The 16,056-nt window shown below is 38.8% G+C and overlaps 1 protein-coding gene across 1 annotated transcript in view; it reads left to right on the forward strand.

Annotated features, from left to right (window-relative positions):
• The window catches only part of CFB (complement factor B), a 2,501,566-nt gene that overhangs the window by 186,436 nt on the left and 2,299,074 nt on the right, over nucleotides 1-16,056 (forward strand). Inside the window, exons 4-5 of the mRNA XM_044082138.1 lie at nucleotides 6,262-6,588; nucleotides 8,843-9,028. Coding sequence (XP_043938073.1) covers nucleotides 6,262-6,588; nucleotides 8,843-9,028 — 513 coding nt within the window. The remainder of the gene's footprint in view (nucleotides 1-6,261; nucleotides 6,589-8,842; nucleotides 9,029-16,056) is intronic.

A 16,056-nucleotide genomic window follows, 5' to 3' on the forward strand; every position in this document is an offset into this window, starting at 1 on the left:
GAATATTCTGGCCTCCCTGGGAGAGGAGTCTTTGAGGTGATGAGGAGTGTCCTGGCACCTGAGCCAGGTCAACGGTCCATCCCTTTAGCTCCTCCATCTTCGGTGCCTGTTGATGTCTCTTGCCAGCCTCTTGCTCTCAGGCCCAGGGATCCATCGCCCCAGGTTTCCCCATTGGGAATAACTTCCTCTTCCGAGGTTTCTCCTGATCCCAGGGGAACCCTCGAAGAGGACGTAAGAGGAAACACACAGACTCCTGAGTCTACAACATCTGATACCGACTTAGATGAGTCGGAGGGTTCCCCACGGTCCCCTCTGAGGATGTCTCCTTTTCAGACATCCTTGAACTCCTCAAACAGAGGGGAATTGGCCTCCATTGACCCTCCGAGGATGAGTCTGTATACCTGGAGGCTTTGGATCCCGACCCTCCACCTCCTGGGTGTCTCCGCCTTCACCCACTTATGCAGGTAGTGGCTCGAAGGCGTGGCAGCTCCAGATTCTGTGGAACCGGTCCCCAGGAGGCCATCCAAATTTATTATGGCCCCTTCAAACAAGCAGTTTCTTTCTAAGGCGTCTCTGTGGATGCTATGGTGGTGGCGGCCACCAAGAAGGAACTTCGGATCTTCAGTGCCTGTCCATCCTCCTAACAAAGATTCTAGGACCATGGACAGGTATGGCAAGCGGATGTTTTCTTCAGCGACCTTTGCTATGCTCGCTGAACTACCTTTGTCATTTCACCAGACTTCAAAGAGATATTCTCAAGGAACTAGGTGAAGTGGTTCAGGATCCTTCAGCTGCTGCTGGGGCTCAAGACAAGATTGCCTCACATCTAGCAATCCTAAATTCTTTAACTAACTCCTCCATGCGGCTCATATCCTATGCAGCCGATGGAGCGAGCAGAGTCCGCAGGCACAGGAGTGGCTCTTAGACGCCAAGCCTGGATGCGGCTTTGTAATTTCGGACCCCTTTAAGGCCCTTCACCAATACCCCTTTGACGGTTCGGCTTTGTTCGACCTCAGGTGAAGGAAACCTTGACCAGGTGTGAGCAAGACGGCAAAACACTTTCTGCCGTGAGTCCATTTTTCCACCCTTCTAGACCCTATCACAAGGGTCAGAAAGGACGAAAGCTGTAGTTCCGTAAAGCCCAAGGAGCAGCGGCGGACACGACTGGTCAGTTTACCCCCAGAGGCAGAGGGGTAACAATAATAGATGCCACCCTAGAGGCAGGGGTCCTCAGAATCAGGGGCAACAGGAGTCTCTTCCTGAGAAGCCCTTTCAGCATCCCTGAGGTGTTGCCCGACTGTCCACCCTTGGAGGCAGTCGGGAAGGATATTGCTGTACCCAGTAGCCTGCCTCGCAAGATATGTGGGTACAGACGATCATATCCGAGGGTTACAAAATCCCCTTCAAAGGTATCCAGCACTCACCAATCCCTTCCAGACATCTCACCCGTCAAAGGGATTTGGCAAAACAGGAGGTTTCAAAGCTCCTAGATAAAAGAGCCGTCCAGACTGTTCCAGCAGACCAAGTAGGATCCGGCGTCTACTTGAGATTCTTTTGGTCCCCAAAAGGACGGGAGATTGGAGACCCATTTAGACCTGAGCAATTCTTTTAAACAAAATTTTGTTTAAGGGGAAGGTGGATTTACTGCACATCAGCAAGTCAAATGGCATCAGAAATACCTGGTATAGGGATCTAAACCTCTTCTGCAACATCAGAGTGGATTTGAGGTACTGGTATATCTCACAGACTCCCCATCCACATAAAACAAAGCTCATCCCTGTTCATATTCAAGCGCAACTTGGATCTATGACGGGAAACAGAAAGTTAACTCCAAGAGTGGCCCTGTACTGCTGGTGGACAGAGGCAGCTCCTAAATGCTTTAGCCCATGCATGGGTCCCCTGAAATTACCTCTGTTATAATCCCAGTTATTCTGTTAAGGGGTAATGTATAATTATCGCCCGTGGGATGGGTAAGGCCAGTCCGACAGCAAATTAAGTTAATTGCTTGATATGAATATAGTTATCAAAGAGTATGATGCTGACTGTCATTGTCCTGTTACCGAGATATTACAAGGGTGCTTAGTTGAATTATAGAATTAGTAAATAAACAACGGAATTATAGAATTCATTGATTGTTGTGTATTTTTCTGGGGTGAACAAAGCAAGTATGTAAAACAGAGTTCATATATGTCCACATGGTAAAATGACATTAGCTGATGTAATTAAGACTAATGAATATTTTAAGAATTGCCTAGTAATGAAGTCACTAGAGAAAGGTGAGGAGAGAATTACATTTAATATACCATATAATAATGCAAGAAGTGCAAGGGTGAAATTCTTAGAACAGGAAGATAAAATGGTGTATAAAAGAACAACTATTGCTATTTTCATTGATTCCTAGATAAGGGTTTATGACACTGGTTATAAAACTGGGGGATTCAACTGTTGTGCATTCTATGGAAATGGCAAATTGAGGGGAAGAAGAATAATATGCTTTAATGAGGTACTGTACTAAGAGAGCTGGGCTTGATTCTGAATGTGAAAACATTAGTGAAAGTACTTCCTGAAATGCATTTCAATGGGATGGCATGTTCTTTAAATGAGGTATATAAATCACCTAAGGCATCAGAAATGTAAATTCATATGCTTATGAAGGATATCAACAATCACTCCATCTTAGTGAGAGATCTGAATAAGTCTCATAGGGTTTGCAAAAGTAACAGCATGCATGTAACTAGACTGTTAGGGAACCAACTTATGTCCATTTATATAAAAGCTATGTTGGCTGCATTTATGTTGAATGCAAAGAGCTGTAATAGTAATATCCAAATACTATTATCCAGCTGCAGATTTTAGTATTGTAAATAATAAGTGAACAGATGATGCTTGGTGTGAGAGCAGATAGGGTATCTTCAAAGGACGAAGCATTTATGAATTATGTGGGGAAAATGCTAATGGGGATAATATGAGGTAAAATCTGCACGAGTGGGATGGATAGACTAGGGGGATTCAAGTCTATAGATCGACAAAACATTAACCAAGTACAGATCCACCAAAGAAAAAAAATGGATGAAACAACTTTCAGAGACCATAGAAGGTAAGTTATTTTTGCAGACAGGCACCCCCCATACCACTCATATAGGGAGGGACACCCCCCCCCCCCAGACATAAATATACATTTTCCTAGGTCACACAACAGTGGAGAAAGTTATTTCTGTGAAAGTTGTTTCAGATGTTTTTCTTTGGTGAATCTTCACTCAATTAAAATGTATTTGATACAATGACATATTTCCTACTATGGAATACTTGTTTAAACTCTGAAATATGAACATAAAACTGAAGAATTTGGTTGAAATAATGTTATCAAAAAGAATTGTTAAGAGGTTAAGAACAATATGGCAAAAATGGCACAAGTAAAGAGACTTAAGTTGCAGTAAATAGAAAAAATATATACAGAAAAAGGAAAGAGACTGGAATGGAGTTGACTAAGAAAGCGTGTAAAATTAAAAACAGAAATTTAATGATAATGTTAGTAAGAACAGACCAAACAGAGAAAGTACTCAGAACCCAGTGTTATGAATAAAAAAAATATTGTTCAGAATCATTAAAGATGTGAACATTTATTTAGGTTTATAGGTAGGTACTAGGCTATTGGCCCTAGGACGTCTATAAGCCTAGCCAAACAGTACCCTGGCTTTCGCCACCCAAGAAAATAATTTTTTTGTAGAATATCATGAAAAAGTGACGATATGAAACATTGCTCAACAATTTCACACAGGATTATTTTTGTTTGTTTACTAAGGTAGCAAAGTCAATAATACCGGTCCTGAAAACAAAAAATATGGCAGTTTATCTAGTAATACAAACTGGGAAAATGTGAGGAAGAAAAAATGTCTGGGGACTGAAAGGTCTCAAAATTACCAGGGCATGATATTAAAATTTTGTAGTTAAATGAGTTAAAAATAAAGACTGTCTTTATTGTATATTTCATCAATAACAGGGATAGGGAGGATGGTTTGATACCAATGATATGGAAATGGTCAAATCATAGTACCAGTATAAAAGGGGAAAGATAACAACAGTGATCCAAGAGTTATACATCAATTAACATAATACAGAGGACTATGTGGTCTGTGATCATAACCAATTATGTGTTTTTTGACATGGATGCCAAGAAATTTGTTCGGCTGTTGAGGTGACTCTTGGCAGCCATGTTGAGAACACATAATAACAGCTATGATCAGAGAGACCAATCATAATTCTCTGAGGTACACAAAGCTTTAATTGCTTCATGTACTACCAGTTACAGAAAAAAATGTCAAAGTGCAAAATTTTTTTCAGACATTTAGCTCTACTACATAGACAGAGGGCAGAAGCGAAATGTCCCTCTGAAGAACTAATAGCTTTGAATGCACCTCACTTTTCCACACTTTTTGTTTAATAGTTTGACACAGCCAAGTATATAAAAATGTTCAATGCTGTTTTAGTTTATACCACTACTCTCTGGTGGTTGGCAGTAATCCCTCTTATATTCTTGTGCAAAACTGGAGCTTAATTGTGCTTAGAGGTACTTACCAAAAGCTTGTAAAACAGCTTTCTGATATCAGAAAGGTGTTTAACTTGGGTGCCTTTTTTGCAATTTCATTCTTCATGCACTACAGATGACTTATGTGAAGCCACAGAAAGACTAATGATATCAAAACTGATTAGAGAGTCAAAAACCCCCAAAAGGGAATGGTTAGACACAAATGCTTATAATAAGTGAGTGTCTATTGAAATTAACTCTTTATACTTCTGGTGCACAGTATCATATACAATAGATAAAGAAATCTGGTTGTTTGCCCCTTTATTGACTTTAGCCTCAGATGTAGATCATGTTGTACTATTAGATATTTTATGAAAACTAAGTATGAATGTGAACGTAATACCATGGATAAAATTCTAGCTATTAAACAAAACAGTTTAGAGTGTGTTTTGTTAATGGAATGGACACTGTTTTCCCACTAGCAAAGGAGTTCCCCAAAGATCAGTACTGGGGCAACTATTCTTTTCTATGTAAGTGATCTACATATCCCAGACTGAATATGTAAAATACTTGGATAACAGTAAAACTGCAGAGTGTTTAGGATTAGAAGCAGATTAAAAAATCTGTGGAGAAGTGGGTTGCAGAATAAAAGATAAATACTGAACTTGAATAAAAGTGTATGAGATGTGGCAGGACTGAGACATATAGTAGGGATGAGGCTGAGGATCTAAAATTGTTATTGGCTATAAAGATTTCACCACATTTGTGAATAGAGAATTATTTCTGAACAAATTACACTTTGTAAAAGAAGGTAGAAAGAAAATGTTAAACGTGCTATATTTTATAGTAACTAGAACCCAACAATTACAGTATAATTGTGCATAAGCATAATTTCACCATTACTTGAGTTTGTTAGAATGATTTGGTATCCCAGAATTAAGAAACTAAATAACAAGTGATAGAGGATACATGGATAATTAACAAGAAAGTTAACGGGAAAGAGAAGATTGACAGATAAAGTTTTTTTGGTACTTGCGTATTATCGCAACCAGATTTTCGCGATAATAGCGCTTTCTTCCCAATGCGGAAATGTAAAAAGAAATGTATGCAAAATCATACTGACAATGTCAACTTCATCTAAAAACATTGTTTAGGTAGCAAAAACATTGTAAATTTAAAGGAATGAGAGCTTCTTTCAAGCTATGCTGTTTTTCAACATCTTGTCACTGTAAATACATTTTACACAGCCGCTATGTGTAATGCACATTCCATATCCCCAGGCGCGAGCCTGTAAATGTTGTCAAAGTTATACTTCAGATTAGTAAAGACGATCTATGTAGATATTCAGATGTAGTGAACTAACCCCAAAAAACAACCTTTATAAATACAATGCGTTTGTGGGATCTACCTAAGACAGAAAAGGAGTCAATAGCACTTGTCCAGCAATATGGCATTATATCAACAAGTAAAGAATGCTGTTCTGGACATTCAATGACATTATACTATGGGAAGCAGATTTTTTTGGAAATGCAATACAGAAAAATGTTACCAACATGTAGGAGTTCGAGTGAATAATTTCTTTGAAGGAAGTAGAATTAATTTTACCACCGCTGTCCGCTTCATTTATTGTTGGGCAAAGCAGATGACATCTATAAGTTTCTGTCAGGAAGAACTGGACATGGCTGACAAGACAGTCATAGACTGGAGTAACTACTTACGTGATGTCTGTGTCTTAGAAATGGAGAAAAAGGACAAGAAAGAGCCAGGGTGTATTGTGGAAATAGACGAGACTCTTTTTACTAGACGTAAAAGTAATGCTGGCCGTATTCTCCCTCAACAGTGGGTGTTTGGAGGGATATGTAGGGAGACAAGAGAGACTTTACTTGTAAAAGTTCCTGATAGAACAGCCGCAACATTATTTAATAAAATCAAAGAATACATTAAACAGGGCACTACTATTTATTCGGATTCATGGCGGGCATATCAAACTCAACAACTAGAAGAAGCTGGTTTCAGTCATGAAAAAGTAAACCATAGCTACAACTTTGTAGATCCAAACACAGGTGTGCATACACAACACATAGAGAGAATGTGGGGATCTGTTAAGTGGAGAAACAAAAAACAGAGAGGCACTGCAAGACACCATTTGGACTCCTACCTAATTGAATATATCTGGTGTGAAACACAGCTTGCACTAAAGAAAGACTTATTTGATGCAATCTAGACAGCAATAGCAGACAATTTCTCTCCATACAAAAAGTGTAACCCAGCAAGTGAACCATCTACAAGTATGCTTCCTTAATCAGCAATAAAATATTTATAGATATGTTGCTCAAAAACATCTGGAAGACATCCACATGAATACTATGCAAAACATCCACAAAACATTGCAACAATAACTGCTATCCCCCACAAAAAAATCAGTTTCTGTCAAATACTACAAGAATGCTCTTCGTAACTTTAGCCTCCATCGTCAAGACCCTCATCTCTGTTTGATTGTTTAGATTGCTATTACCTTTAACTTCAATTATTTCCTACAGTATGTCAAATAAAACTAGTTATTTACCAAAAAAAATGTGTTGCTCCAGATTTCTTCTTCTCAGGAAAAAGTTTAGTATCCAATTTCGTAGTAATCCATCACACAGTAAAAACGAACGAGCATTTCCCATGTGTCCTCAATTCACTTCTGCACTAAGACAGCAGTGCAACCAATTTTGATGTACGCAAAGCAAGTTTCACATTTCTGCGTTAATTTACGCTACTAATTTGGGACAGACTACGTTGTACCCAAAGAAAACATCAAATTCTCTTACTTTTAGTCCCACAATCCGTTTTTGGGCCAACAAACGTATTACCGCAACCGCGAAAATCTGGTTGCGATAATACGTAAGTACCGTTTTTTTTTAATTGGTCTTTTTCCTTTTGACTATAGAAAGATGGGGGAGATTTCCTACTGTCTTATCAGACAGTGATACATTTCTGTATGCATATGTTAGGTAATGGCCTATGGAACATCCATCACCATCCTTCAGGTGAAATATTAAACTAAGGCCCCATGTACCTAAATTGATTGGTAGTTCAGGTGGTTGTAAAAGATCTCATAGCACTTACTGGAAAGAGTAGGGGGAAGTTCTCTGATACACTAATCACATTTCCCTAGTCAGTATGATCACCACCTCAGGTCTCCCATGAAAAGAGGCCACTGATGTTGCTGGGACCAACCTGGTCAACAAATCATAAATAAATAAGTACATAAATTAAGTTTGACAGATAACAAATTATATTAGCAAATGATGGAATGTTATTGAGGAAAGGAAGAAGTGGTACAGTGAAATAATTGTGACAGTTTGGAATGAGTTATCTAGTAGCATTAAAGTTGGTAAAAACATAGCTGAATTTGGGGACTTTCTGTATGTTTACCTGGGAGATGAAGTAAACAATTGAGGAGAGTATCAGGACAAAGTAGCATATTTATAAACCCAGAATACTGCCTATGTTAAATTTTGTCTGTTTTTATATTTGGTGTCTTATCAGAAATTTGTATGGTAGAAGTATGTTCTTCCTTTTCTCAGTATTGTGCCAACACACACGTTCTAGCATCCTATTTGCCTTATCTGCTTTTTTCCTGCATTGATGCTTTGAGGTGGTAATGCTAAAATGATTTGCTTGCATTTTGCATGATGTAGCCTCACCTCATCTGATATGTTGCCATAGAATGCTTAGGCTATTACGCAATGCTTAGGCTGTATAGGCAGTACCTTCTGCCCTTTCCTTAAAATGTCATCTGCTAAACTATGGGCCATCCTCTAACTTTCATAACATGCCACCTGAGCCTTGAAATGAAGGATTAGCTTGGTTGCAGTGTTCTCCTGTAATGGGCCCCACCTAGCATCCCACCATAAATTTATTAAGCTAATATTCTTCTTGAACTGAAGTAAGATGGGGTATACATCCAGTGTTTTGGTCATTCATACAACTTACCTCTCCTAAAGTTCAGTCAGTCTAGTGTAGCATTTGTTAAAATACTTTTCAAATGCTATAATGCATACTTGTGTTAAGAGAAACTATAGAAGCAAATCCAAATAAAACATTAAAAGAATCACAAACTGGAGCAAAATATTTCTTTATGCAAAAAAAAGTACATTTTTGATTTAGATGCTCTAATTGGTGATATTGTATATCAAAATATTCTTCATTATAAAAAAATCTGGATTTACATATCAGAACTGGTAAAGTATTTGAATTTTAGGTTTTACCAATCTATTATTTTCCTGAGTTGGTCATCCTTATTTGTGCATACCTTTTCTTTTGTTTCAGCTATTACCTGTCCTGGCCCTCTGGATATTGAATATGGATCATTCAGACCTAGAAAGTTTTCCTTTGCCATTGGGGAAACAATTATATTTGAGTGCTATGAAGGATACTCCCTCTTTGGGTCAGTCAACCGGACCTGCAAAGAGAATGGAAAATGGAGTGGATCAACAACTATTTGTGATGATGGAGGTAGGCAGAAAAGTGATATTACAGAAGATTGCTAAGAGATTCTTTCATTTTAATAAATTTAAATGTGATTCTGAAGATGCTAAATCAACATAGGTCTATTTATTTTGCAGGTGAGCAGTGTAGCAGCAGGTTTATTTATTGCACATCCTCAATGAATAGTGTACTCAAAATGCTTCTTGATCCACATATAAGATGTATGTGCTATCATATGTGCTATGAAATGCATTTGTCACCAGCGTCTATCCTTTCTTCATAACCAACTCTGTTGGCATATTCAGGTAAAATCCTGATTCAGAATGGCTACTAGGTGGAGTGTGCATAATGGCTGGATAAGTGTAGTGATTCTACGGCTTGGAGCAGTTGTGCTTTCCTAGACCATTCCTCATTGCCTGATGATCCTTTAAGAAAGGAAGGCCAGCATAATCTGACAAAGAGACCAACATCTGCTAGCAGCAGTCACAATTGTCAGGCTTCCCTGCCTCCTGTGGGGAATCCTCTCCATTAACAGCATGGAATGACAGTGGTGACCTAGAGAGCTTAAACACCCTGGTGAACCATCTGTATATCCCTAAGAAGGTAGACTGGGGCTTAGGAGAGTTGCGCTATAATGGAGTAGAAAATACATCCATCATAAGAAGGACTGCATAAAAAAATCCGTCTTGGCTTCATCATTGGCCTCAGCAAGATATGCTTAATAAGTGCATAGTATGTTCTGAGACTAGCCTAGCTTTTGTTCTTGATGTTTCTTTTTGGGATTTGGTGAAGTGGCATTGAACCAGATGAAACAAAGGAAGTGCATACAGGAATCTCTCTGCCATAAAGCACAAGAGGCACAGGAGGGTCCAAGACTTAACCTACATCTGCTTCCTCAACCATGATATCAAACCTTGACTTTCTGAGTTCTGTCTTTGGGTAAGAACACTTGACCTTGAAAATGTAAAGCTTTATTCACTGGTAGGAATCTTTTGTGCTGGAACCAGGGAGAACTTATCCAGTTTATTTTGGTACCTAGGTCTTACAGCCATAAAAGCATCCTGAAAAGGCCAATATCAGGCAGTCCTTTTAGTGGAGCACCAAAAGCCAGTCATTCAAGCAAGGAAATGCTAGGAGATCCTTCTCCTGATGGGCCTTACTTATTAACTGTAATATCTTTTTTTAAGCACCTTTATAAAATTATCACTTAAGACATACATTAACAGAAAAGAAAACAAACCCTTTTAACATTTTCCACTTAAATACAATATATATCACACATATTTTTTTTGCTGTTATTACCAGTCCAACATTACAAGGAAAATACTGAATTCATGCCTTCTGTTAAACCTCACTCCTCCTCCTGAACATTATTATGTTTCATTGTTCCCACTATACCAATTACTTTTATGTAATTTGCTCCTTCCCTTTCTAACCATTCCTCTTCCAGTTTGTTTATCTCTTTTATAATATTCAGTACCTCAAATACAGTTGGTGTAGACTTTGATTTCCATTTTCTAGTAATTGCTTTTTTGGCAGCCAACAGAATTAAACTTAATAAGGCCTTCCTACATCTAGGCAATTCAGATCATGTATCCCAGCTCAGAAGAACCATTTACTCACCCAATATTCCTGACAGAGTACTCTGTAGGGAATTTTTAAAATTTGCCAACTCATTACACTCCCAAAACACATGCTCCCAATTTCCTCTTTCTTCTCCGACACACCTCCAGCATTTTCTATCTACCTGAGGAAAAATTCTTTGAAGCCCGCTTGCATTATAAAACTTAACTGCAATATCTTGAACAAGAGAGGATAGTTTACAGAAGACAAATTTGTCAAAGCCCAGGTCGTCAAGCCTGAAAGAACAAATGAACTGCTCATCAAGATAATGTCAATGTTGGACCAAAGCCTGCACATTGCACACAAAACCTTGTATGTAAAAGTTTGTGGCCCTGCATCCCACACCATTACAGTTAACTCTGAAGTCTACAAACATCTGTGTAAGTTTTAAAACTCCACAAGTTGCTGATTTCAGTCTTTCACTCAGCTATGCAGATTTTGGTAAATTGTTTCTTAATGACCATACATCATCCAGGCCAGACTCTTGATAGCCACTCTGGATTCAGATGATAGATCAGACTACAGCATATTACACTACAAATGGGGCTGCATAACATAACTATAATTAATATATGAAACACATTTAATGAATGATATCATAGAACTAAATCAGAACAGCTGTGTAAATCTTCAGTCTTACTATCTGCTTTAAGGCTGCCCCCCACTTAAATATACCAACTCCGACACCGCACTTCAGTGAAGAAAAGGGAAATTTTCCTATTCTGCTCTGTACGGAGCCATTGCTTTTCACCTTAGAACTTTTCAAAGTTCAATCATATGGTGTCGACTATATGACATTTGAGTCACCAAGGGAGAATGAAATTGCCTTTATTACTCCAACAACAGGTAATAAGCGCTTTCATCTGCCAAATGAGACTTCATCAGATCTGATGAAGTCTCATTTGGCAGACGAAAGCGCTTATTACCTGTTGTTGGAGTAATAAAGGACTATTTCATTCTCCCTTGGTGACTTGGAACTATTCTTTGGTTTACACAGTCGGTTCAGTTATTTTTGGTGTGATTATATGACATTTGAACTTTGAAACGTTTGTTTATTTAATAGGGACCCTGATTTAAATGCCTATATGCAAGGATGTGCTGTCTTAACAAGATGGACACAGGTAACATTTCTGATATGGGTAAACTTGTTGGAAGGAATACTTATATGCCTATATAATGTTAGGACAGTATGGTGAGCCTAATCCCACCTGCCATTCTATACCTATCTCGTTGTCTAACACTAGCAATTCTACAGGAATCAAACTGCAAAGGTCAGACACAGACAACATGAATAACTGTATTGCTCATACTCTGAATAGCGCTCAAACTGCACTATGAATTCTCTGTACATTTTAACATATACACTGATATTAATCGTATTAATCAGTGTTGCAGTAGCCTTAGCTGTATGGTTTATATCCTGCCAAGGATATAACAATCACCCAGCTTCCAAAGCTTCAGCATACCTTCCATGTGCCCAAACTGTCAGGCAGCTTGAGCTGAGCTGACTAAAAGACAAGTTTGGGAGCAAAGTCCTTCAGAGCTTTACTCCCACTGAAGAGTATGCTCCTCTGAGGCTTTCAAGGATAGACAGCTGGCTTGTGTTTTCTTTTGCTGGCCAGATAAGTTCCCTTTGGGGGAAAAAAATTCCATTTTCTTAATTTTGTTGATGTTTTATTTCTTTCCTCTTCAGAAAACTTATTTTAAACCTAGGAGTGTTGTGTTTTAACTTTCTGTCTCAAGACTGTAACATACTTTTAAACGGAGCACTTGTTTTTTCTGTTAGTTTAAAAAGTAGTGATAAGCAACTGAAAACATTTTTTTCAGTGGAGAAATTGTCTTTATTTTTCTTTTGTGGGCTGGCATAGTGTATTAAAGTGCTTTTTACTGTGTTTTGTATGTCAAAAAAGTAATGTTTTTTGGATTAGTGGTGCTTACTGGCAAGTGTTACTTGTCTTCCTCGTGAAAGAGGTACATTTTTGGCTTGACCATGGAACACACCCCTGGTCCCACTGTCGGTCCTTCTTCCAGCCACAAAAAAAAAAAAAAGTTAAGCAAACAGTCTTTGCCACAGGTCTATATTACATAGTCGAAATATGACAGCTTTGAATGTGATATGGTCGAAACCATAAGTTTGAAGTTGTCATACTTCGATTGGTGGGAAAAAAAAAGAACATACCTGAGGGTTGTAAGCAGGGGGGCTAGCTCCTCTGCATCCCCCATGCCCCCGCTGTTTAAATATACCAACTCCGAGATCGAGCTACAGTGCAGTAAAGGAAGCTTTCCCTTTACTGCACTGTAGCATGACCTCGGAGTTGGTATATTTAAAGAGTGGGGAGGGTGTGGGGTGCAGGGGGGCTTACCCCCCCTGCATATAACCTTTTATTTTATTTTCCGTTTTTTTTTTATTTTTTTTTTTATACATAGTCGAAGTTCTGTAACTTCGGACATATGTGTTTGTACATATGGTAGTCGAAGTTACGGAACTTCGACTATGTAATAAAGATCCTTTGCCACCACAACAGGCTAGCAATTTGCCTCAGCCGCAGGTGAGTGACTCTGCTGTGGACATTTGTTGTATCTGAAACCACTCACCTTTTATGCTGGATCCCTCTGGTGCAGTAACTACAGCCACTATGAACTAGGGGTTAGCCACATTCTCTGCTGCTTTTGGGGTCCCCACAGTGGACAAGGGAGAGCCACTCATGTTGGCCCTGGGAGAAGGAGCATGGAAGGTTTCCCTGTTGTGTCAGAATGCTCCCTGGGGAAGCAGCTGCTGCCATTAGTAACATGGCTGGCCCCATTTTACCTGTCAAAAAGAATCAGAAAACCGAGCATGTATCTACTTCTCTTCAAATTTCTTTGGATAGTAGTAGTTTACTGGGTCTGAGTCAGGGTTTATTTCAGGATATTGATCTTTCTTGTAAAGTATTTTCTTGTAAATAGAAAGAGGAAGATATTCAAGATTCTGAATGTGAACAAGAAGATGCAGGGATGGATATAGTTTTTTTCCCCTCAGATTTCTTATTCAGACTCAGAGGAGAGCTCAGTTTCTGATTCTCCCTGTGGACAGTTCTCTTTCCTTGAGACAATTGCTAGAATGTGCCAGGTGTTTTCAGTGGAGAATACTGAGGTTTCTCAGTCCCACAGAAAATGCTATGAGTTGTTAAAGAAGGATTTTCCAGAACCTATACCCATTCCTCCTGTTCTGTCTGCTTTAGAGGATGTGAGTGCTACTGCCTAAAATTTTAGCCAGCTGACACTAAAAAGAAAGATAGGATGTGTAAAGTCCCTCAGTCTTTTAAATTTTTGTACACTATTCCCAAACCCAGCAGCTATAGCTGTAGTTGATCCCACTGTTCTTAAGCATTTAGTTAATTCCAACCCTATTCTTTCTGATAAGGATGGGGAAATCATTGTTAGAGATGGGAAAAAGTGTACAGCTATCCAACTTTAATTTTCAGAATTTTGAATTGTTAGGCGCATACCAGACCCACTTGAGCCCCTGTTTAACCACAGCCTGTGAACTGGCTATGTTTCATTGGAATGTAGGACAGCAGCAGTAATCCATCTGCACAGAGGGAGATCATCAACCCTGGGAATTATAGATCCATAAGTTGACTAGCCTCATCTGCAAGGCCATGAAAAGAATCATTATGGACCTTATTAACAAGGACACAGGTAATCTCCAAACTCTGGAACCAACCCAGTTCGGATTCATTAAAGCTAGATCACGCCTGTTAAACATGGTTGACTTCTTTGAGAAAGTCACCAAGGACTTGGACGAGGGAAAGACAGTGCATATCATCTATCTTGACCTAGCCAATGCATTTGCCACAATTCCCCACACAGGTATTATAGAGAAACTCTCCCAGTTGGGAATTACCCACTAGATTGCCAGGTGGGTAGCCAAATGACTCACTGACAGGGCACATGCTGTCAAGGTGGGTGATTTCACCTCTAGCAAAAGACCATGCACCAATGGTGTACCACAAGTTTCTGTGCTTAGCCCCACTGCTGTTCGGAACTTCTTTCTCAGAAGTCCAGGCAAACGTAAATGGCCCATGGCTGACCAAGTTCACTGACGACTGCAAATTAGAACAAATAATTGAGTCCCCCCAACGATGTTAATATATTGCAGACAGGGTTAATGCAGACACATGATTAGTGCCAAAGCATGGAATAAAGCTAGATGCAAAAAAAAAAAAAAATCATTATTATTCAGTTTGGGAAAGCTGACATACCTGCTGATTACATAATAAGACAGCACCCAAATAAGTGTAGACCCAGTGGTATGCGACTTGGGTACTCAATTTAATAGCAATCTGAACTTTGACCACCATGTATCCAAAGTAGTAAGGAAATCCTTCTATGTGATACATCTTATAAATAAAGGCATCACATCTAAATCTGAGGATGATATAATTCCATTTTGCCCAACCCTCATCAGACCAATAATTGAGTACAATGCTCCCCTTCCCATGTACCTCACCAGACATCTAAAACAACTGGAGAGACCACAGAGGTTTCTCACCAATAAATAACAGGGTACACAAAACAAGCCTTATGTGGAAAGACTGAAATCCCTGTCACTGTATTCTGTCTCCTACAGGAGTTGACTAGAATAATCAAGAGTCCACTGGAGATGAAGAGACAGGATTTGGGAGATGGAGATGAACAGGAATAGAACAAGAAAATCTGGAAATATTGGACTTTTTTGGACTTTGTTAAAGTTGTAGGGGACTTGTAGGAAACTGTAAAGGATATGGCCTACTTCATGTCATTAACGTTTGGAGAATGAAATCAGTAACTTTGAAACTGACAAATGTGGGATTACAAAGCAATACTTATATTTGTGAAACAGGACAGAACAAAAAAATCTGGAAACATTGGACTTTTTTGGACTTTGTTAAACTTGTAGGGGACTCTAAAGCATATGCCCTATTTATTGTCATTAATGTTTGGAAAAATAGGAGGTGTGAAGAAGGAGAAAGTTAACTGTAAGTAAAGCATTTTTTTCTTAATAGTACTATTTAAATGGTGAATGATTTTCTTTACTTGTTATAAAGTTTTTTTCAGTTATTTTTAAGCATAATTGGGATAATAATGTAAATGGGTGCTCCTGTTTTTTTTTTCTTTCTCCTTTCTCCTCTCTTTCTCCTTGTTCAGATTTAATGTAGACACTGCAATGTAAAAAAATCTGGTTAAAAGAGCATTGCAAAAGAAAAAGGAGTGTGCTTTCTCTCGTTCTTGCATAGAGGAATGACTGGGTTAAGTCAATTAGCTTTATACAGTAACAAGTTTTAAGAGAAAGCAAGTAAATGAAAAAGAATTGTTTATGTCTTTCGGCTTTTCCCAGATAGGGGTCGCCACAGCGGAACTCCGGTCCGCTAATGATTGGCAGTAGATTTTTACGTGCTGGCTAAGTAAAT

This window comes from Protopterus annectens, chromosome 9.part0, assembly GCF_019279795.1.
Source record: "Protopterus annectens isolate FY-2018-M chromosome 9.part0, PAN1.0, whole genome shotgun sequence".
NCBI lineage: Eukaryota > Metazoa > Chordata > Ceratodontiformes > Protopteridae > Protopterus > Protopterus annectens.